The sequence below is a fragment of the Symphodus melops genome (assembly GCF_947650265.1).
Source record: "Symphodus melops genome assembly, chromosome: 10".
In the NCBI taxonomy this organism is placed as follows: domain Eukaryota; kingdom Metazoa; phylum Chordata; class Actinopteri; order Labriformes; family Labridae; genus Symphodus; species Symphodus melops.
The window spans coordinates 17,574,678-17,600,124 of NC_136700.1; the positions used below are offsets into that span (position 1 = coordinate 17,574,678).

General features: G+C 40.2%; 1 protein-coding gene across 2 annotated transcripts in view; it reads right to left on the bottom strand.

Moving 5' to 3' along the window:
- The window catches only part of rap1gap2a (RAP1 GTPase activating protein 2a), an 87,559-nt gene extending 81,272 nt beyond the window's left edge, over positions 1 to 6,287 (bottom strand). Inside the window, exon 1 of one of the 2 annotated variants that reach the window (XM_079353773.1) lies at positions 6,136 to 6,287. In XM_079353773.1, the coding sequence (XP_079209899.1) occupies positions 6,136 to 6,167 (32 nt within the window). In that variant the 5' untranslated portion in view covers positions 6,168 to 6,287. The remainder of the gene's footprint in view (positions 1 to 6,135) is intronic. The other variant, XM_079353775.1, reaches the window with a different exon arrangement.
- Between the last annotated feature and the right edge of the window lie 19,160 nt (positions 6,288 to 25,447).

Genomic DNA, 25,447 nt, shown 5'->3' on the forward strand with positions numbered 1-25,447 from the left:
TCCGTCGTGGTGAAGAAGGAGCTAAGCCGAAAGGCGAAGCTCTCGATTTACCGGTCGATCTTCGTTCCTACCCTCACCTATGGTCATGAGCTTTGGTTCATGACCGAAAGAACGAGATCTCGGATACAAGCGGCCGAAATGGGCTTCCTCCGTAGGGTGGCTGGGCGCACCCTTAGAGATAGGGTGAGGAGCTCAGTCACCAGGGAGGAGCTCGGAGTAGAGCCGTTACTCCTCCACATCGAGAGGAGTCAGTTGAGGTGGTTTGGGCATCTGGTCCGGATGCCCCCTGGACGCCTCCCTAGGGAGGTATTCCGGGCATGTCCCTCCGGGAGGAGGCCTCGGGGTAGACCCAGGACACGCTGGAGAGACTATGTCTCTCGGCTGGCCTGGGAACGCCTTGGGGTCCCACCGGAAGAGCTGGAGGAGGTGTCTGGGGTGAGGGAAGTCTGGGTGTCTCTGCTTAGACTGCTGCCCCCGCGACCCGGCCCCGGATAAGCGGTAGAAAATGGATGGATGGATTGATGGATATATGAATCCCCTCTCAGCAGTGCTTACTAATGGGTTGTGTTCCTCTAACTTCCAAATTTTAAGAGGTACAAGGCAGGGATGCCCCCTATCGCCCTTGCTTTTTGCCCTGGCAATTGAGCCTCTCGCTGAGGCAATCAGGACAAATGAAAATATACACGGTCTCGTAGTCGACTCGAGACAACATAAGATTACTCTGTACGCTGATGATGTCCTGATTGTTTTAACTGAGCCTGAGGTATCTACCCCAGCCCTTATTGAGACCATCAATTTGTTTAGCACTTTTTCTGGCTACAGAATAAATTTCAGTAAATCAGAAGTAATGCCATTAGGTAGTTTGAAACAAATACCCAATACTCCATCTCCCTTTCCTTTTAAATGGTCACCAGAAGGCTTTGTTTATTTGGGAATACATATTGTTGTGAAGGGGGTTCAGGGGGAGAGGGGCTGTCACCATGGGCATCTGCCAGAATGCACGAGTTGGAGACCGTAGCAGGTTCAAAAGGGGTTTATTTGGTTAAATAATAATAATAACCACAGGAGAAAAAACACACATGAAATGTTGGTGCAGCTCTGAAAGACAAAATAAAACAATATTAGAATAATTAAAACAGGACTGTTCAACTTAGAATTTCTTTTAAAAGGAAATAAAGTACTTAAGCAAATTAAAGTAGACTAGATAACTAAAAACAGTAATGAGGAAAAAGAATACCTTACCAGCTCTGAACTGCCACCTCATGTGAAGATCCAAACGTGAGTGATGAGGAGTGCCATCTTAAATAAGCCGTGAACAGGTGAATGCAATTGAACTAATTAGTGACAGAGTGCATCCACATGCAATCAGGGAGGAGGGAGACACCAGGAAGTGTTCTGAAGTGAGGTGCAGTAAAATAATAAGGAGGAAACCTGTGGGGAACTAGTGATCTTTGCTACACATATAACACCCTCCTTTGACCAATTATATAAGGCAAATTTCCCACCCATATTTGAGCGCATAAGGCTTGACCTTGAGAGATGGAACACTCTCCCAATTTCCTGGTTAGGCCGTGTAGCATTGCTAAAAATGAACATCCTCCCCAGGTTACTTTACCCAATGCAAATGATCCCAGTTATGTTCCTCCATAAGACTGTTAAACAGCTAAATGGCTGGTTTAGTTCCTTTATATGGTCTAAGAAGAAACCACGCCTAAAAATAGCTACATTATGCCTGTCTTCCTCAGAAGGAGGTGTTGATCTCCCAGACATTAGAAAATTCCAGCTCAGTGTTCATCTGCGTACTATACTGGATGTGTAGCAAGTCCACATCTCTCTGGTTGGATGTAGAAAGTTCAATGTCCAAATACCCTTTGAGTAATCTTCTGTTTATTAGGAAAAGTACATCTTTGAAGTCTGCTTGTACTAACCCAATTACAATTTCCACAGTTAAAGCATGGCATTCCATTAGAAAATTAGAGGGACGATCTCAGTTCACCTCTGTCTTTACTCCAATATGCAATAATCCTGACTTCCCTCCTGGTGTGATGGACAATAACTTCCAGATTTGGGCAAATAAAGAAATTTCCACCTTACATAAACCACTGGAGGGCTCTCTCTAGTTAAAAAGAAAATATGACATTTTACAACAGGATTTTTTTCGATATTTGCAAGTAAGAAACTTTATCACAAAGGATACCACAATCCTTCAGTGTCAAGATATTTCACATTTGGAGAGATAGCTCTTCTTACAGAAATCTGGCAGGTCTATTAGCGTATTCTATAATATCCTTAAGGGATATAATACCACAAACACCTGTTTTCTGAAAGGCTTTTGGGAAAAAGAACTCAATGTCAATATAACAGACGAAGACTGAAGCAATGCTTGGAGGAGTGCAAAAACGCTGAGTGTTTGTAACCGAGTGAGAGCCATGCAACTGAAACTCCTACACAGGGCCCATATATCCCCCTCACAACGTCATAAATTCAACCCTAATTCATCTCCATTGTGCCTAAAGTGTAAAACAGAAACTGGTAGTCGTACACACAGTTTGTGGCATTGTAGAAAAGTACAGCAGTTTTGGCAGGTTATCGGACAAGAAATAAGTAAGATTCTAGGTACTAATAGAGCTAACAACCCCTTATATCTGCTACTTGGCATATCTGATTCGTCCATCGAATACACTTTCTCCTGTGCTAGAAAGTGTATTCTTTTGAATTGGATAATGGATAAAGTCCCATCCAAGATTCAATGGCAAAGGGTGGCACTTGAATATGTTGCTTTGGACTATCTGACATGCAAACTACATGGCAAAGATGATGTTTTTCGTAAAATATGGGAACCCTTTTTGTCATATATGGGCTTGAATATTTCTACCATTCTTTCAAGAGGGTTTGTATCATAGCTGAGAATGCTCTGCCTCATTGACGCCCTATCATGCATGACAGTGTACACTTGGTTTATTTTCCTTGATTATTTTATTTCATTTGTGTGGAATGATTCCTGAATCTCTTGCCTGTATAAATTTGTATTGAAATGTGTGTGTGGGCCAAATGAATGTATGTTTGTTTTTGTCAGTTGTGTTCCTGTTTTATTTATTGAAAGATTTAATAAACATAGATTTAAAAAAAAAAAACATATTGTCTTATCCAACACACAGTAGTAACTTGATTAAAAGTGAAATACCTTTAAATTAACAATCTTGGTAGTTCCCCACTGTAACAGTCCACTAGCAACAGTATGTTTTACATGTTGATGACATGTTTTAATGAAAACAAAATGTTTATGACATGCACATAGAACTTTTTTTAATCTCATTATCTTAGCTTATCTCACAGCAGAGCAAGGAGGAGGCATTTTACGTTAACAATTTAAATTATTAAAAAAAGGGAATTGTAAATTACTGTTAAAATGAAAAGAACTACAACATTATATCATTGTCAAACTCTACAAGTAAAGAAAGAATTTTCAGGATAATGATCTCATTGTATAAAAAGTCAGTTTCGTCATGCATCTGAATGTCCTCTGTCAGTGAAATCGTTGAATTACATAGATGCATTGATGTACAATTTGTTTGATTATTGTAACTGCAGTATACGAAGCATGTTATGATGATGCTGGTATAGGAGAAGCTAACCTTTACCACCATAAATCCTTTAGGTATATGAGATGATCATAAGAAACATATGTAATATGTGATACGGAATGTAATTAGGTTGAGGACCAACCACCACAGCAAACGTGCACAAATGAGGGCACACATCCGCCCACATAATCCCCACCAACAACAAATAGATTCAGTTTGAGCTACATGTACAGTACTCACTCATGTCGTCGCGTGTGCACAACCATGGGCATAAATTATCACACAAACACACACTGCGCCTCCTCTACCCACTGAGCCTAGAGCCCTGCTCTCCCCCATTGTTCAGTCTTGCAGACTACATTGATAAAAGAAAAAAAAACATAATTCACATGATTCCCCTTCACTGAAGCTCAAGCAAGCTACAACCAGCATCAACCAGACCAAAAAGAACCAAATAATGCAATGAGAGATACCCACAGGGTCAACCGCAAAAGCCCAGCTAACAAAATAACAATTAAATCCGGTGCACTCTCAAAACATGGCAACACTTGATTTTCGAGTTAATGGGAGCCCAAGGATATAAATACAAGCTGCAGAAGATTAAATCAGATTATTGCGGGGGGGGGGGGGGGGGGGGGTTCTTGAACCAAAGAAAATAGAAACGGGTTTAGAAAATGTATGCAAGATGATCTCCAAAAGGGGATGAGGTCCAATCAGAAATGTGGCAGGAAATGAATTCTAACGGGCAGGAACAAATGTGACAGAGAAAAGTATGGAGGTGTAAGAGAGAAAGGAGGGATGACAGGGGTCACAGAATGTGAGAACGGCAAATTAATGAATGATGGTTAATGATGTGAAAAGGAAGAAAGAGGGAGGGGTTGATATTTGTAAGGCAAGACAGATGGATGACTGGAAGACTTTGTCTTTGCATTAAAAATATTACTGCTGATATTAAGCCATAGTAGGAAAAAAGAGATGAGACAGAGAACATGTAGAGTTAAACTAATTTCTGTTAACAGACAGATACACTGATCATTGTTTCATTAAGAATGAAGAAGTACAACTAGGAAGGAGGAATTCTTGACTTTGCCTGGCAGATTGTCTGTGACCCATGTAAACTCTTTACACAAATAAATCACCATAGAATGCATGGCACTTAGTGCATGTAAAAATGTGTGTACAGGCTCATTCCATTTTAAGTAAATGGGAAAACTATTACATTTATTCCACCTGTAAATTACAGACTAGCCACCATCTATTTTGTGCTAAAATCAGCAGCAGATAGTACATAATGCTGCTGACAGCTGCTGTCCACTCAACATTGCAGAATTGTGACCTGGCAAGCCTCTCATTCAGGGACTGCTTGTGTCAGTACCCTTTTTCTCTTCACAGCCGAAAAAAGTTCAAGAAAAAACAAACAAGACAAACACCATTAATACTAAGCACATCTGACAATTGACATTCACTTAAAGTGCTTTGGTGCAACACAACTTTTTGACTCATGCTGATAGTGTAATAATCACTTAATCTTTACTGTAAAGTCCTTATTGAGAACCTGTTCTATTTCTAGAAGTCTTCAGGAATGTCAAAGGTCTGCTTTTACCATAACACTTTCATCTCTCTGCCCCATGCTGCACTAGTAACAGTAAGACCTGTGTCTCCACAAGACCGATAAAGAATGACGCCTGGCACAAACTCACAAATATGCACACACATACGCATGGATGCATGCAAGCAATTGCAAGAAAATTCATGGATGCACGATAATATTTAGCCGTTAGCTCACATATTTTCAGAACACTGACGCTGAACATCTTTACATGCACATTTTAGTCATGAAAATTATCTGGTTATATTGTGTCTGGAAGTTGTACTCTTTGTGCTGTTGTGAATCTTGCCGTAGCATGAACAGTGTTGCCTGTTGAATTTATACAAATGCTAAAAAAAAAAAAAAACCCTGTTCCTGCACTTTCACTCACAAATGCAGAATCCTCACTTTATGCCCCCACTCACTATCCCCCTTGTAAAAGGGTTAAGGTTAAAATCAGTGTTGTGCAAAAACATTGCAGCACTGCTATAGCCTTCCTTACAAGATCATTTACGCTGCACCTTTAAATGATTGACTCTCTGCATGTACACAAGTGTAAGAAGCACATAATATAAATAATTACAAACCACTAGCAACACACTTCAAGTTTCTGCAAAACAGACAGGATAGAGAACCCTGGAATAGTTTCACACATCACTTACTTGTGTGTTTTCACATCATGTGGAACACAAGTGTCATACCCAACCTCCAAATTAACAGTAGGTCTGAACTCCAGTTCTCACACAAATCAGCATCACAAAAACAGACACGCACGCGCATGCTCACACGCACACACACACACACACACACACACACACACACACACACACACACACACACACACACACACACACATAGACACTCCAGCGGTACATTCAGAAAGCTGGTGTCAGCAGCAAATAACATCAGTAAAACATCTGTGCTGTGTTTCAGCTCCAAAGAATACAAATGGCAAACCCTTACCTTGGCTCTACCTTACATGCTGGGTTGAACATCGTGCAGTAGAATGTGTAGCATTAGCAGAAGACCAGCTGCCAGAGCAGGAGAGGTTGAGTGTATGTTTGTGACAGAGAAAGAGAGAGAATTAAAGGGATAGTGAGAGGAGAGAAGAGAGTACATATAGGGGGAGGGTACAGCGATAGAGCACAGGGTAGGGCAGAATTATGAGATGAAGGCAGCAAGAAACAGTATGTAAGGATGGATAAGAGAGACGATGTTACCATGGAGAGGGCTACGCCTTAACTCCCTTATAGCCTTGAATAACCAAAGGATGAAAGGAAAAACAATCGAAGAGAGAAAATCTGAGTGAAAAAGGCAGGTTTTCTGGCATAGTGAGACAAAAAAACCCAACAAAACTAAAACATCACAGTAGATGTTCTGTAAATTAACAAGGAAGGAGGGAATTGGAAGGGCTAGGCACCAAATATTAAAAAATTATGACCTGGGGTAGAATTGATCTTTGGACTTATCATTGAGACTGGCAGCAGCATACAAATGGCCTTGACACCAGTCAGAATCAGAAACATAGTCCCACAGCTACTGTCATGCAATGAATGAGAGAAAATGGGGAAATTTTACTTTATCTGTCCTGCCCAATAGACAGTGAAACAGCAGCAGTGACAATGGGGGAAACATTTGACGTATAAACTAATACTACTTTTTTCAATAAGGTTATCTTAAATTTGTTTTTATATCCTAATTTAACTTAGGTATTACCTTATTTAATCATGTGGATGATCTAACAAAAATAACCAATTCCTTTCAACTATGTAAGATAATTTATTTCAGAAAACAGTTAAATTATAAAAACTTCAAGAAGTAATCATGGTAATGAAGGGTTTTCAATATTTTTAAAGCATGATGGCAGCTTGGCAGTCATTTTTTGTAATTGTAGTATTAACTGAGAGACTACTGGCTGTGAAATCTACATATCTTTAAGTCAAATGGGGCACATCTCTGAATTTCCAGAACTGACTGCTCCAGATCCATGTCGGAAGTCATGATCTCTTAAATAGCAGAAATGTCCGTACACTATTTCTCCTATTTAAGAAGCACTATCAAGAAGCGGAAATTACTGAAAGCTGCCATCGTGAAGTGCTCTTCCTTAAGTCTGTTTCACCTGATGTTCTTTACAACGTCAATGCAGTATAGAGTAACAGAGACAGTAACAGAGAGAACTCCCATGACTCCCCGCCAGTCTTGAAGTCATTTTTTGGCAGCTTTCAGTAATTCCCGCTTCCTGATAGTGGTCTTTTACGCAACATCCAATGTTTCCATGGCAATGATAAACATGTCTGTCAAGGCAACTCATCATGGCCTCCCCATTAACAATTCCCATTACAACTATAAAATTACAGATTTCTCTGGCTTTGATATCTGTTGAAAATATTTGAGGTTATTTAAGTACTCAACAACAAAAATATAACTTGGGTATTATCAATTTTCTTTTATTGATTTAGATATTTTAATGTAAACATTGTTATAATTGTAAATCTATATGAGTTCTCTAAAAGCTTCCGCTGAATAGCCACTGGCACTTTCCAATGACTGTATTCCATCACATGCACACTGTTGTAATTATTATTATAATAAGAAATAATAATAAAATCACATAACACTTTTATAGCGCTTTTCTGAACATTAATAACAGCAAAACAAAGCTGAATGTAAATTAGCTAGTGTTATTAGTGCAAATAATATAAAGGAGAATTAGTCTTCTGTTATATTTTATCCCAAATAGCGTTAAAAGCTATGCTTATTTATGATGACCATTCCCGAGTTTCCATGGCAGACAGAAACACAAATGAAGAATGCTATCATTAGTTAAATTTCGGTCATAACTCCATTTTGACCATACGTATAATTAATGTGTTTTGGCTTAAAAGAGAGAAATGGCTGAAAAGAATAGATAAAACCCTGCTCTCACCTCGCAGGAAAGTGCTAAAAGGGTTGACAGTAAAGGTCATTGTTTGTGATATTTGACACAAAGACACTTACATACACATTCACCTGTAGAAGCTGAATCTGACATAGACATTCACACAATAACCAACAAATGCCATGGGATCATAGGTGTCAGTTGTTCAATAAAGTACGTCCCCAACTGAAGTACAAAGGCTGTAAGATCACACACACACACACACACACACACACACACACACACACACACCTTGTGATTGATGTATGGTCAGAGGCCACAGTTCTCCCTTGATGATGTGGAAAAAAACCCACCCTTTCTGAGCTATTTTTTATTGATCTGGTTTCCTGCCAGGTGCTTTAATAAAAATATAGATGGACACACAGAAGTCTTTGAGATAAACAGGAAAGAAATAAAAGATAGCAAGTTTAATAATACAGCACAGCACAAGCACAATTGAGCTCACAGGTGCATGCTAATGTGAAGCCACTGTCTCTGTCACACTGAAAAAAACAAAAACAAAAACAGACACAAGCTGCAAACACACCAGAGTATCTTTCTTTTACTTGTTGCAGTTGTAATATCTTCTTTTCCACTAATCTCCAGGCAGTTTAGTGTAGGGGGATCCTGTGTCCTCATTGGTCCTGCTGGCTGTGGTTGCCTTAGAAACCAGTTTAGAAATTGTTCCAAAGGTTCAGATGAAATTGGCTTTAATGGGCTACTGGTACTGACACTGTACCAAAAACTGAAGCACTTTGCTATTCATGGTTCTCTGACGCATGTATATATATATATGTATATATATATATATATATATATATATATATATACACACACACACACACACACACACATCCACACATAAAAAACAAAATTAAAAACTACAATTGGAGGACAATCCTTTTCTAATGAATCAAGTAAGGGGTGTTTTGTAATCTTGTTTAGAGAACCCTGGTTATGGCATTAATACTGTAGTTAACAGTTGGTGTCAGAATTGCAGACAATCTGTCAAAGTAACAAGTCCCCCACAGGGCTAAATTTGCCTCTGTGAGCTTCAGTAAAGGGCAGTATTTTGGGATCTTTGATGGGAGCAAGATGATAGCATGTGCCTTATGCTCTCTCTAGCAGTGTTTGTATCTATAGTGCTTCCAATAATGAATCCTTGGTGTAAATGAATCATTGTACTTAAAGCAATGAAAGGAACAATTTGGCAGGTTGTTTTTAAAAGATGATCAAATGTACCCTTCTTGGTTAATTGTTTGCGAGGCATTTAGAGGGAGCCAAATTACTGTTTAGGTGTTGTCACGGCAGGACACAGAAAACCCAAAAGCAACGACTCAAAATCGGCAGGCAGTTTCAATCTGTTTATTTGGTCCAAAGGTCGGTACACAAAATCCCAAAATCCAAGCAAAGGTACAAAGTTGGCAGGCAAAAGACGTGATCAAAAAACTAACTAGATCAGATCAGGAATCAAGACAGATGATAATAATGCTGGACAGCTGACACAAGGAACAAGACGAACTGGCACAGATTGAGGGGAAGGCAGACTTTAAATACTGAACAGGGGGTGGAGTTAACAAGACACAGGTGAGACACATCAGGTAATCAGCAGACCAGGAAACACTGGGGGAAGGTCATGCAGCCAACAGACCTGAAAAGAGACACAGGTTAAGTATATAAGTAACACACACACACAAGACATGAATCATGAGGGAAAACAGAAATAAACTGAACACTTAAACCGGGGATGTGACAGGTGAATTGCTTGAAAGCAATTAAAACCAGCCCATCCTCATTTGAAAGGTGTCATATACCTTTGCACTGACACTGAGTTTTTTGGTCTTATACTGATTGACAACCAGAGTAGTTTACTTCTATGATCTAAATCGCTGGGTATGTTTCAACAGATAACAATTGTGTTAAACCTCTCTATGACCTTTACATAAGTGCATAACCTTTTACTTATAAAGATTATTAACAGAAGCCATAAACAAAACTGAACCAAAAATTGGTCAGTTCTATATGCAGCACTATATACACTACTCAACAAATTAAGCAAACACTTAAAACCCACATCAGATATTATGAACCAGTAACTCAAGCTAAACATATTTACTGATGAACATAACAAAACATAATAATTGAACAACAGTCAAAGGAAACCACAATAATTAATCTATATTAAGGCCTGCATTCAAAATCACTCTGTCAAACCAAGTCAAATGTATTTTTATTGTTGTTAACCAGGTAATTAACCCATTAAGAGCAAGAACTCTTTCTCAGTGGTGACTTGGCCAAGAGATCAGCAGCACACAACAAAATAAACAGAAACGGATATCACAGACTTAACCAACTTGCATGAATTTTATCACGGCAATGTGTGTATGGCACCTGGGCGCCTGTATGACATCTTGATCAGTTGGTTCATGGTGTCCTAGTGGATTTCTACCAAGTCAAGTCAGTACCAAGGGCATCAGTGAATGCTCGAAAGTCGGTGTCATTATCTGCTGGCATTATCTGTTGGCTTTGACGGCACCAATACTGTGCCATGGGTGGTCAATTCAATCAGCTCAGGGAAACAAGTCAATGGCATCGATAACTTTTGTACTGAATTCCCACAAGGGGGCAGTAATAGCCAGGCAAATGACAGACATCTTTTGACACCATTCTGTATTAAAATACTATTTAGAACCTGATATATAGGTCTCTGTTGAGACCACTGTATGACTTGCTGGCACCAGAATTCTACATACAATCTCACCTGATTATCAAAATGGATTGTGTCTTATTTCCTGGTCTTATTCGGTTTATGTTGGTTATTGTCCATGACTTTTCTTGCCTCTAACACCTCCTCCGTTTTTCTTCTCACCTCTGTCAGACACTTCTCCATACTGAAAGTCCCCCATGCCTCTCACGTCCCACTATTTGAGAAGTACTGGCTGAGCTCATGGTTTTACATGTGACTGTCAAGGAATTAACATTGTATGCATGCATGAGCTGCTGTAAGTATTACGAGATGTTTGGATAATTCAGTGTTTGATAGTCATTTGTTACTGTCCCTCCTATCTACTTTCACTATCCACTTTACCTTAACCCCATGAAAACATCACAATATTTAGTCAACAATGAACTGTATTAATTATGGTATCAAGGCAAAAAAAAAAAAAAATAGGCCAAGAAGTTAAAGAAAACGTCCGGTCATAGCCTTTACTTTTTAAAATTATTTCATTTTTATTATTCAATTCAAATCAAAAACATTATTTGTCCCTGGAGTGCAAGTCATGGGCACACAGAGCAGTAAATTAACAACCGTGCAGCTATACTAAAAGTTTAACCAAAGATAAAAGTGTCAACAAAAGAATAAAGTGTCAAGATGTGAGAATAAAGTTAATATACAAAATTACAAAGTTAGATACCAAAGAAGGTATAAGTGGACTGTGATGGGACTAAAGATGTAAACAGCCATTTGCAGTAGTTAACAGACGTACACAGAACTATAGTGCAGTAAATAGGAAATAAATATAAATATACATATAGAGCTATGTGCAAGTAGGCAGATACTAAATAATAAAGTGATTGCGGTGCATGGCACACAATAGAACAACAGACTAAATATATTCTAGAGCCATATTAAAAAGATGAATGTTGAAAGAATAAAGGGACCGTAGTGCAATGATGGATTAGATATGAGAACTGATATCAAACCAATTAAAATCAGGTAGTGCCTGAAGACCAATACAAGCATAATAAATGCATTAGGGGGTTAAGGTGCAGGCATAAGGAAAAAAAACAAACAAAAAGGAGGTAGTTAAAGTTAACAGCTTCAAAAGTCTTGAGTAGAGGGTTATTTTTAATTGTTTGTGTGTGCGTGTGTGTGTGTGTGTGTTGGGTGGGGGGGGGGGGGGTCATAAGTTGAGGAGCTGGACAGCCCTGAGGACAAAGGTTGGTCTTCTCCTCTGTATCCTGCAGCAGGGACATTGAAGCCAGCGTCTTGAGGGGAGCCACTGAAACACTGGGAAGAGAGCGTGTGAGGTTGCTTGATCCAACTTGCCAACCTGAGTGTCAGCTGCCTGTAGATGATGGACAGAGTAGATGATGGACAGAGTCCTTACAGGAAATCCGATGATCTTAGAGTAGACTGTGAACATGCTCTGCAAGTGGTTTCTTATCTACAGTATATAACTTACCGACAATATCAGTATCTCAATCAATCTCAATCAATCTTTATTTATATAGCGTCAATTCATAACAGGCGTTATCTCGAGACACTTTACAAAAGCAGGTAAAGGACCTTACTGATTGTCTGTTAACATTAACAAAAGAGCAGGTAACAAGACCATGCTCATCATTATGTTTACAAAAAGCAGGTAAAGGACCTTACTTATGGCTATATTACAAGAGCCCAGCTGAATCCGTCATAGCGTGGCAAGAAAACACTTCCTTTTAACAGGCAGAAATCTTCAGCAGACCCGGGCTCATGACGGAACAGCCATCTGCTAAACTGTGCTGGGCTTGAAAATGGGATGGGGAGATGGGACAAGATGCAGAAAGAAGAAGGATAGGATAGGTTGGGCGGGGGGGGGGGGGGGGGGGGGTCTGGGCAGGCCATCCTCGTCAGGGGGTGTTGTTTGGGCAGGCCATCCTCACCAACAGTCCCAAGGAACCTAAGAGAGCTCAGGAGCTCCCAGAAAAAGGAGAGGTTAGAATATAAAGATAGTGACAAGCAGTAATAAGATATGAAAGCTGGGAGAGAAAGAGGGAGAGAGAGATAAGAGATCCTGGTGCTAGTTCCCCTGGTAGTCTAGGCCTATAGCAGCATAACTATGAGCTGGTCCTAAGCCAGCCCTAACTATAAGATTTATCAAAAAGAAAAGTTTTAAGTCTAATCTTTAAAGTACCTAGTGTGTCTGCCTCCCGGACCCCAACTGGTAGACGATTCCAAAGGAGCGGTGCCTGATAACTAAAGGCTCTACCTCCCATAGTACTTTTAGAGACTATAGGCACCACGAGCAGGCCTGCATTCTGGGAACGTAATGTTCTTGTCGGATAGTACGGTACAATTAACTCTTTAAGATAGGATGGTGCCTGACCGTTTAGAGCTTTTTCGGTGAGAAGAAGGATTTTAAATTGTATTCTAGATTTTATAGGGAGCCAATGGAGAGAAGCCAATACAGGAGTAATGTGGTCCCTTTTCCTCGTTCTAGTAAGAACACGAGCTGCAGCGTTTTGGACGAGTTGAAGGGTCTTTAGAGATTTACCATAGCACCCTGCTAAAATAGAATTACAGTAATCCAACCTGGAGGTAACAAATGCATGAACTAATTTTTCAGCATCATTTTGTGACAGGATCTGCCTGATCTTAGAGATATTACGAAGGTGAAAATAAGCTGTCCTTGAAATTTGTTTAATGTATGAATCAAAGGACATATCCTGATCAAACAGAACTCCTAGGTTCCTAACAGTGGTACTAGAGGCTACGCTAATACTACTAAGTATTACTCATATCGGCAGAGAAAGTCTCTCTAAGGTTCTTTGGTCTAATCACTATAACTTCAGTCTTGTCTGAGTTGAGCAGTAAGAAGTTTCTGGTCATCCAGGTCCTGATGTCCTTGAGGCAGGCTTCTAGTTTACGAAGCTGGTTGGTGTCTTCTGGCTTCATTGCTATGTAGAGCTGAGTATCGTCTGCATAGCAATGAAAGTTTATGGAGTGTTTTCTCATAATACTACCAAGAGGAAGCATATATAATGTACCGTATTTTCCACCCTATAAGGCACACCTGAAAAACCTTTCATTTTTTCAAAAGCTGGCAGTGCGCCTTATAATCCGGTGTGCCTTGAATATGGATAAATATTGTGGCAAGCTGCGTGGAAGAATGACTCAAAGGCAAGCTTCAAGTCTCAGCCAATACACACGCTACCACCAAGCAGGGGCATTTATTTAGACAGAACATAAAACAATAACACAACAATTGCCAACAGCAGAAAGTCATGAACAGCAATACCCAAAACACTCATGGTTTACACCAAAGTCCTGAACACCTATAATGCTTTGCGGCATCAACACCCCACGATTGGCTCTACAATTGCTACAATATTGAGCCGCAACAGGTCTCGCAACTACGGTAAGCAGCCGCCGACTCAATTTTCCCCCGTAGAAGAAGTATTGCGCGATGCATGCTGGGATATATAAAACGGCGTTTTATTTCCATTTGTGTTTGTGTAAAGACCCTGAAATGGCTCCTATTAAGAGACACGCTTACAACGCAGAGTTTAAACTCAAGGCGATCAGTCACGCAGTAGAACACGGGAATAGAGCAGCAGCGAGAGAGTTTAACATTAACGAATCAATGGTGCGGAAGTGGAGGAAGCAAGAGGATGAGCTAGCGCTAGCTTTAGCCTAGCACCGTCCGATGGATGCATACCCAAGCCTCTACTGTAGCGCCTTATAATGCGGTGCACCTTATATATGGAAAAAGTTTTAAAATATGTCATTCATTGAAGGTGCGCCCTATAATACGGTGCGCCTTATAGGGCGGAAAATACGATAAATAGAATCGGACCAAGCACTGATCCTTGAGGCACTCCATAGCTAACTTTGGTGTACATAGAGGACTCATCATGAACATGCACAAACTGAGATCTGTCTGATAAATAGGATCTAAACCAACTTAAAGCAGTCCCTGTAACTCCAAGCAATTGTTCTAGTCTCTGTAACAGAATTTGATGGTCAATTGTGTCAAAAGCAGCACTAAGATCTAACAGAACAAGCACAGACAGAAGTCCCGTGTCTGAGGTTAACAGAAGATCATTTGTTACTCTAATTAGTGCAGTCTCAGCGCTATGGTAAGCTCTAAATCCCGACTGGAACTCCTCAAACAAGCTGTTGTTGTGGAGAAAATCACACAACTGATTAGCTACCACTTTCTCTAAGATCTTGGAGATAAAAGTTCCTGAGGCTTTTTAAGGAGCTTTAATTACAGCTACTTTAAATGACTGGGGTACATAACCTGCCGCTAAAGATATATTGATCATATCTAGTATGGAGCTGCTAACTAGGAGAAAGACTTCCTTAAACAGCTTGGTTGGGATTGGATCTAAAAGACAGGTTGACGGTTTAGACGCAGAAATAATCTAATTTAGTTCTGAGAGATTAATTGGAAAAAAACAGTAGAGGTTAATATCAGAATTTGGAACCGTTTCTGCTGTATCCAAAATATAGGAGGAATCTGCACTAAGTAAAGGTAGTAAGTTGCTAATTTTGTTTCTAATGTTTAGAATTTTATCATTAAAAAAGCTCATGAAATCATTACTGCTAAGGGCTAAAGGAATAGATGGCTCAAATGAACTATGACTCTCTGTCAGCCTGGCTACAGTGCTGAAGAGGTATCTAGGATTGTTTTTATTTTCTTCAATAAGAGACGAGTAATAGGCAGTGCGGGCCTGCCTTAGAGCTTTCAAATATCTATTATGACTATCTTGCCAAATTAAACGAGATTCTATTGTTTTGGTGGAGCGCCAAATTCTTTCAAATTTACATGACATTAGTTTTAGAGTACGGGTTTCTAAATTGTATCATGGAGCTGATCTCTGTCGTTTGATTGCCTTCTGTTTTAGGGGGGGCGATTGAATCCAGAGTAACTCTAAGTGAATCCACCGCACTATCTGCAAACTGATCTAGCTGAGAGGGACTAAAGTGATTATAGGAGTTTTCAACTAGGTTAGAGGATGGTACTGAAACAAAGGCAGCTGAAATAGCTTCCTTAAATTTAGCTACAGCATTATCATTTAAACTTCTAGAGAGCACTTTTTTATTAAGAGGAGTTAAGGTTGGTAAGAAGAAATCAAAAGTTACTAGGAAATGGTCTGATATCAGAGAATTTTCCAGAAAAACAAAATCATTAACAACATCCACATGGATATTGAAATCCCCTACAACAATTATTCTATCACAGCTAAGAACTATGTTTGATAGAAATTCAGCAAATTCAGATAGAAATTCTGAATATGGGCCAGGAGGGCGGTAAACTATAACAATTAGAACTGGCTGAAAAGTTCTAGAGACTGGATGTGAAAGAATTAAAAATAGCTGCTACTCCACCACCTCGACCAGTGTCTTGAGCTATATGAGCATTCAAATGAATGGGAGGGGTGGATTCATTTAAACTAACATATTCATCCTGAGAAAGCCAGGTTTCAGTTAAGCATAGTAGATCAATATGATTCTCTGATATTAGATCATTTACTAGGAGAGATTTAGATGCTAGGGATCTAATGTTTAGTAGGCCGCATTTAATTGTTAGATTTTTTTTGCCAAATCGTATTTGTAGTTTTGATTTTGATTAAATTTTTATGATTTACGCCTCGTTTATTGAGGTTGGAATTGCCTATGACAGGTCTGGGGCGGAGAACAGACACAGTATCTATAGTATAAGTAGGGTTACAGCTATAAGATCTAACTGAGTTACAGTTAGATTTACAGTCACAAGGACAGCTATAGTGGCAGGTAAACAGATCTAAAGGAAGCGCAGAGCAGTGTGTAAGACTGCAGCTCTGCATCCTGGTCTGAACTCTGATGAGTTGTCAGGGTTTGGGACTAATAAACTCTGCTACGTTTCTAGATAATAGAGCTGCACCAACCAGAGTAGGATGGATGCCATCTCTAGCTAGCAGACCAGGCTTTCCCCAAAAGGACTGCCAGTTATCTATGAAGCCCACATCGTTTGCTGGACACCACCTCGATAGCCAGCGGTTGAATGAAGACATGCGGCTATACATGTCATCACTGGTCAAATTAGGGAGAGGACCAGAGAAAACTACGGAGTCCGACATCGTCTTTACAAAACTACACACCGACTCCACATTAACCTTAGTAATTTCCGACTGGCGAAGTCGGGAGTCATTTGTGCCGACATGAATTACAATTTTATATCAAATCTACGTTTAGCCTTTGTCAGCAGCTTTAAGTGAGCCATGCTGTCGCCCGCTCTGGCCCCGGGTATACACCTAACTATGCCCGCTGACTTCGCAAACTTCACGTTTTTGACTATGGAATCTCCAATTATCAGAGTTTTTGTCTCAGCGGGTGCGTCGCTGAGTGGGGAAAATGAGTTTGAAACGTGAAGTGGTTGGTGGGAAGCCGTGAGCCTCTTTTTTTGACTATGCCTCCCTCGGACAGTAACCCACCCACTGCCTCCCGGCTGCTCGGGAGCTACCGGGGGAGATTTAACACTATGTCGGCCCGCACCGGCTACAGAAGGCTGGCTAACAACTGCTGCGCAAGATGACTGTGACTCTGACTCAAAGGTGCGGAGCCTGCTCTCTAACTCAGACACCCTCGCCTCCAGGGCTATAAATAAACTACATTTAATACAGATACCTTTATCAGTAAAGGAGGACGAGGAGTAACTAGACATCTGGCACACAGGACAAGAAAGAGCAGGAGACGGAGAGGCAGGGAGAGAAGCTAACTGCTAAGTTAGCCTGAGAGCACGTAGTTTAACGCAAACAAAAGATCTATAGATAGCTTGCAAGGGTGCTTGGTGATGATTTCGATTAGTCAAAGTGTGCAGTGATTTAGAGACAAATGTAAGAAAATACACATGATAAACGATTTAGCTGTAGCTCTATCGATCGGTAAGGTAGTAGCAAGACACAACAGGAAGTGATGCAATACGCTCACCCGTAGTACGTCAGAACGTCCTACGTTTATCTAAATGGGAGCTCTGTGTGTTTGGCTTGAACGATCGATCAAAAATCATGGAAATTACTTCACATCTAAGCAGCTGAAGTTCATGGCTGAACGTGGTCATTGAGATTCAATTTGCGTGATTATTTTCCATTATTTTTGATGTTTTTGGGCACTTTTGATAAAATATGTCAAGAGTGTGAAAACCAGTCAAACGTAAAATGGAGAAAAAGAAATGGACCAATGGAACGAACCATCATTCTGAGATTTGAAAATAGAAAACAGAACTTTTGAAACAAGGAAAGAAACTAAAGGACACACAGGTGTATGTGAATGAACATCTTACGAAAAGGAATGCAAAGATAGCTAAACATGTGTGGTAGAGTCCAATCATGCTGCTCTGAAACGCAGCCTCTCACCTGCCCCCTCCCCCCTTTGCTCATTAATCAGGTCAGCATATTTAATGCACCTGAGTGCCTGAGATGGCCTGGCATTTGTTTGGAAGGGTTCCTGGTGAGTAGGGTGGCTTGGTTTTAATTTACACTTTACCTGTGTTTTTATTAATGTTTTTTTTTTTAGGTGCTTTAACTGCTGTTGTTTTGCCCCTGTTTTGCCTAATTTTGCCACATTAGTTTTGCCACCACCTGAAGTTGTTCTTTTCCTGCTCTGTTTGGTTTAATTTGTTGTGTTTTTCTTACAGCCACTGAGCCACTATGTTTAGAGGCTAGTCACCCAGGGTGAGGTTCCTCCACTTCGCATGAGAGTTCAGAGCACTGGGTCACTAATACAAGGCACTGATGTTTTTGGTTTGTTGTGAGGTTTGCTGTGCTGCACAACGGTGAGTATGTGGTAGCACCCCTGCACCTTCCTCAGTGTAGTCCGCCTCTTACCTAAGTGGCTTAAGCTCAGTTTTGGTTTATTCCTTCTTTTTTTTTTTTTGATGAGTTTTTTTAATATATCTAGTAAATTTGATTTCGGCTATTTTAGTTTGTATTAAAATAAACGATTATTTTAATTCACTTATTAGTATTTGGTCCTTGTGTTTAGTTTTCCCTCCCTACAGCTTCGGTTCAACCTACATTGCGTTTTGTTTCCTTTTGATTTACTATAATTTTTTTTTTATTTTTTTTTTTTAATATATTTTGGTAAAACGACTCTGCCTCTTCAGTTTTTCGAATTTATGTGTCTTTAATTTTCCTGTTTTGGTCCCAATATTTGTGTATTTCCTGGGGTGCAAGTCCCCAGATGGAGTTGTCAGTAGTTTATTTTATTTGTTTTACAGAAAATCCAAAAATCCCCACGCCCGCCCTGCCACACATGCAAGGGCACTGAAGAAACAAAAGCGAATTCATTCAACATGGACAAGGAGTTGCAAAATTTGGATTCACACAAATGGTTCACGTGGTGAGGAGATGAAGGCCCTGCTAATCCGGGACCTCAAAGACCTGGAGAAATAGGAAACTGCATAGCCAACAAGAGAGCTGACTTCACGGAAGTCTTTTCACTGACAGACACGCCCCCTTCTCGTATATCACTCATTGATTGGACGCTGCACAGGATCAGACTTCAGTGAAACTTCTCAACATGAGCAGAGTTTAATACCGGAGAAAAAACGGACATTAAAAAGACGCTAAACGGAGCGTCGGACATTTAAACAGATTATGAACATCAGTGAGTTTGTAAAGAGTCGGTCTGTGATGAGCTGGGATTAAAAAGAGTCTGACGAAGAGGATTCCGTTTTATATTCTCACTTATTTATCTTCTGAACGTTTCATCATTAGGGACCGAAGCACTGACCAGTGCGAAGGACCCTATTGTTCTTCAAATGATTATTTTTATTAGGGACCGAAGCACTGACCAGTGCGAAGGACCCTATTGTTCTTCAAATGATTATTAGGGACTGAAGCACTGACCAGTGCGAAGGACCCTATTGTTTTTCAAATGATTATTTTTTTTTATTTTTTTATTTTTTTTTCTCCGGTCCGTCTCTTTGGAGCCACTTTTGACGGCTTGAACGTGAATGAAAACTCATCAAAATCTCCAATGTCATCGGGTCTGGCGAAAAATTTGATATTTTCGTCATTTCGTAAAACAACTTCGCAAAATGACTCAGTGGCGCCCCCTTCAAATTTTCAAAAGGGCCTCCCCATTGAGGTTTTTTCATCGTACATGCACGAGAATTTTTATGCACATTAAGCATGCAAGATCTGACATAAAATCCTCTTACGCCCATAGTCAAAACCAAACAGGAAGTCCGCCATATTTTTTTTCAAGGGCGAAAATTCGCGTTTTACAGGTTAGCTATTTGAACGAACTCCTCCAAAAGCAATTATCTGATTGACACAATGAGACTGTCAGTGTGTTCTCGACATGTTGAAGATCTCTCGTTGTGCTCTGCACGTCATTTCCTCAAAGGGCGTGGTCATACGGACGCGTTGTTCGTCACAAACAGGAAGTAGTTTTTTACGGGCCTTAATATAGTCATACATTCATCAAACATCATACACATGATCCCAGTAGAAAAATAAAACTAGACATGTTGGCATAAAAAGTGGGCGTGGCTAATTTACTCAGTGGCGCCCCCTTGAAATTTTCAAAAAGGCCTCCCTATTGAGGTTTTTTTGTCCTACATACACACATTTCTTTATGCTCATTTGGTATGTCAGGACCTACATAAAATCCTCTTACACCTATCGTCATAACCAAACAGGAAGTCCGCCATATTTTTTTGAATGCAACAAAAATGGCCGAAATTCACGTTTCACAGGTTAGCTATTTGAACGAACTCCTCCAACAGCGTTTATCCGATCATCGTAAACTCAGTGTCAGTGTATTCTAGACATGTTGAAGATCTCTCGTTGTGCTCCGCACGTTATTTCGTTCAAGGGCGTGGCCATGGCGTACCATCAAACATTGATGTCTCGGCTCACCCCTATTTTTCCTTTCTGAAAGGCCTCTCCATAGAGGTTTTTTTCTCTGACATGCATGACAATTTTTTTTATGTTAATAGTGTCAGGAACTACAATAAATCCTCTTGCACACATAGTCAAAACTAAACAGGAAGTCCGCCATATTTGTTTTTGATGGCGAAAATTCTCATTTTAAAGGTTACCTATTTGAACGAACTCCAATAAAAGCGTTTATCCGATTGACAAAAAGTCAGTGTCTGTGTGATCTTGACATGTTGAAGATCTCTCGTTGTGCTCTGCACGTTATTTCGTTAAAGGGCGTGGTCGTACGTAAGCGTTGTTCCTCATAAACAGGAAGTAGTTTGTTATAGTACTTAATATAGGCGTAGAGTCATCAAACATAACACGCATGATCTCAGCAGAAAAAATAAACTTGTCATGCTGTTTTAATAAGTGGGCGTGGCTACATGACTCAGTGGCGCCCCCATGAATTCTTAAAAATGGCCTCCCCATAAAGCTTTCTTTGTCCTACATACATGAAATGTTTTATGCTCATTGGGCATGTCAGGTGCTACATAAAATCCTCTTATTTTTTTTTTATTTTTTTCGGTCCGTCTCTTTGGAGCCATTTTTGACGGCTTGAACGTGAATGAAAACTCATCAAAATCTCCAACGTCATCGGATCTGGCGAAAAATTTGATATTTTCGCCATTTCATGAAAAAAATTCGCAAAATGACTCAGTGGCGCCCCCTTCAAATTTTCAAAAGGGCCTCCTCATTGAGGTTTTTTCATCGTACGTGCACGAAAATTTTTGGGCACATTCAGCATGCGAGATCTCACATAAAATCCTCTTACACCCATAGTCAAAACCAAACAGGAAGTCCGCCATATTTTTTTTCAATGGCGAACATTCGCGTTTCACAGGTTAGCTATTTGAACGAACTCCTCCAAAAGCGATTATCCGATTGACACAATGAGAATGTCAGTGTGTTCTCGACATGTTGAATATCTCCCGTTGTGCTCTGCACGTTAATTCCTCAAAGGGCGTGGTCATACGGACGCGTTGTTCGTCACAAACAGGAAGTAGTTTGTTATGGGCCTTAATATAGTCATACACTCACCAACCATCAGACACATGATCCCAGTGGAAAAATAAAACTAAACATGTTGGCATAAAAAGTGGGCGTGGCTAAATGACTCAGTGGCGCCCCCTTGAAATGTTTAAAAAGGCCTCCCCATTGAGGTTTTTTTGTCCTACATATACGAAATTTTCTATGATCATGGGGCATGTCAGAAGCTACATAAAATCCTCTTACACCTATCGTCATAACCAAACAGGAAGTCCGCCATATTTTTTTGAATGCAACAAAAATGGCCGAAATTCACGTTTCACAGGTTAGCTATTTGAGCGAACTCCTACAACAGCGTTTATCCGATCATCGTAAACTCAGTGTCAGTGTATTCTAGACATGTTGAAGATCTCTCGTTGTGCTCCGCACGTTATTTCGTTTAAGGGCGTGGCCATGGCGTACCATCAAACATTGATGTCTCGGCTCACCCCTATTTTACCATTCTGAAAGACCTCCCCATAGAGGTTTTCTCCTCTGACATGCATGACAATTTTTTTGTACGTTAATAATGTCAGGAACTACAATAAATCCTCTTGCACACATAGTCAAAACTAAACCAGAAGTCCGCCATATTTTTTTTTAATGGCGAAAATTCGCGTTTAACAGGTTACCTATTTGAACGAACTCCTACAAAAGCCTATATCTGATTGACACAACGTCAAGGTCTGTGTGTTCTAGACATGTTGAAGATCTCTCGTTGTGCTCTGCACGGTATTTCCTCAAAGGTCGTGGTCATACGGACGCGTTGTTCGTCACAAACAGGAAGTAGTTTGTTACGGGCCTTAATATAATCATACACTCACCAAACATCAGACACATGCTCCCAGTGGAAAAATAAAGCTAGACATGCTGGCATAAAAAGTGGGCGTGGCTAAATGACTCAGTGGATTCCCCTTGAAAATTTCAAAAAGGCCTCCTCATTTAGGTTTTTTTGTCCTACATACACACATTTTTTTATGGTCATTGGGCATGTCAGGAGCTAAATAAAATCCTCTTACACCTATCGTCATAACCAAACAGGAAGTCCGCCATATTTTTTTGAATGCAACAAAAATGGCCGAAATTCACGTTTCACAGGTTAGCTATTTGAGCGAACTCCTACAACAGCGTTTATCCAATCATCGTAAACTCAGTGTCAGTGTATTCTAGACATGTTGAAGATCTCTTGTTGTGCTCCGCACGTTAATTCGTTTAAGGGCGTGGCCATGGCGTACCATCAAACATTGATGTCTCGGCTTACCCCTATTTCTCCTTTCTGAAAGGCCTCCCCATAGAGGTTTTTTTCTCTGACATGCATGACAATTTTTTTGTACATTCAGAATGTCAGGTCCTACAATAAATCCTCTTACACCCACAGTCAAAATTAAACAGGAAATCCGCCATATTTTTTTTCAATGGCGAAAATTCTCGTTTTAAAGGTTACCTATTTGAACGAACTCCTGTAAAAGCGTTTATCTGATTGACAAAAAGTCAGTGTTTGTGTGATCTTGACATGTTGAAGATCTCTCGTTGTGCTCTGCACGTTATTTCCTCAAAGGGCGTGGTCATACGGACGCGTTGTTCGTCACAAACAGGAAGTAGTTTGTTATGGGCCTCAATATAGTCATACATTCATCAAACATCATACACATGATCCCAGTGGAAAAATAAAACTACACATGTTGGCATAAAAAGTGGGCGTGGCTAATTTACTCAGTGGCGCCCCCTTGAAATTTTCAAAAAGGCCTCCCCATTGAGGTTTTTTTGTCCTACATACACAAAATTTTTTATGCTCATTGGGCATGTCAGGACCTACATAAAATCCTCTTACACCTATAGTCATAACCAAACAGGAAGTCCGCCATATTTTTTTGAATGCAACAAAAATGGCCACAATTCAAGTTTCACAGGTTAGCTATTTGAACGAACTCCTCCAACAGCGTTTATCCGATCATCGTAAACTCAGTGTCAGTGTATTCGAGTCATGTTGAAGATCTCTCGTTGTGCTCCGCACGTTATTTCGTTAAAGGGCGTGGCCATGGCGTACCATCAAACATTGATGTCTCGGCGCACCCCTATTTTACCTTTCTAAAAGGCCTCCCCATAGAGGTTTTTTTCTTTTACATGCATGACAATTTTTTTGTACGTTCATAATGTCAGGACCTACAAAAAATCGTCTTACATCCATAGTCAATACTAAACACGAAGTCCGCCATTTTTTTTTTGATTGGCTGAACTTCACGTTTCACAGGTTACCTATTTGAACGAACTCCTCCAAAAGCGTTTATCCCATTGACACATTGACAATGTCAGTGTGTTCTGGACATGTTGAAGATCTCTCGTTGTGCTCTGCACGTTATTTCCTCAAAGGGTGTGGTCATACGGACGCGTTGTTCGTCACAAACAGGAAGTAGTTTGTTATGGGTCTTAATATAGGTGTAGAGTCACCAAACATCAGACACATGATCCCTGTAGAAAAATTAAACTTGTCATGTTGTTATGATAAGTGGGTGTGGCTAAATGACTCAGTGGCGCCCCCATGAAATCTTAAAAATGGCCTCCCCGTAGAGGTTTCTTTGTCCTACATGCATGGGATTTTTTATGCTCATTGGGCATGTCAGAAGCTACATAAAATCCTCTTACACCCATGGTCAAAACCCAACAGGAAGTCCGCCATCTTTTTTTTGAATGGCTGAAATTCGCGGTTTACAGGATAGCTATCTGAACGAACTCCTCCAAAAGTGTTTATCCGATCATCGCAAACTCAATCTTAGTGTGTTCTAGACATGTTGAAGATCTCTCGTTGTGCTCTGCACGTTATTTCCTCAAAGGGCGTGGTCATACGGAAGCATTGTTCGTCACAAACAGGAAGTAGTTTGTTACAGGCCTTAATATAGTCATACACTCATCAAACATCACACACATGATCCCAGTAGAAACACAAAACTAGACATGTTGGTATAAAAACTGGGCGTGGCTAAATGACTCAGTGAAGCCCCCTTGAAATATTCCAAAATGCCTCCCCTTGGACGTTTTTTTGTCCTACATGCATGATATTTTTTGTGCACGTTGGGTATGTCAGGAGCTACATAAAATCCTCTCACACCAATAGTCAAAACCCAACAGGAAGTCCGCCATATTTTTTTCAATGCAATAAAAATGGCTAAAATTCCTTTGTCACAGGTTAGCTATTTGAACGAACTCCTAAAACAGCGTTTATCCGATCATCGTAAACTCAGTGTCAGTGTATTCTAGACATGTTCAAGATCTCTCGTTGTGCTCCGCACGTTATTTCGTCAAAGGGCGTGGCCACGGCATACCATCAAACTTTGATGTCTCGGCACACCCCATTTTTTTAACCTTCGATGACTGTAAGTCCTGCTGCTTGGCCTCGTGTCGCAGCTGCACTTCCGCGGTCGCACTCTCGCGGTCGCAACACACGCGGGGTGCTTCGGTCCCTTCATCACCGCTTGCGGTTTTAATTTAGATTCTAATCAATCATTTTCAGTATCCTGACACATAAATATCTGTTCATAAAATACAGAGTTCGTTGTCTAAATACAGGCTAGGTTAAGTCAAAACTGTATAATAATAAATAATTATAGACAATTCAAAATGAAATCTTTTAGTCAGTAGAAACTGTCCTTTTGGTTA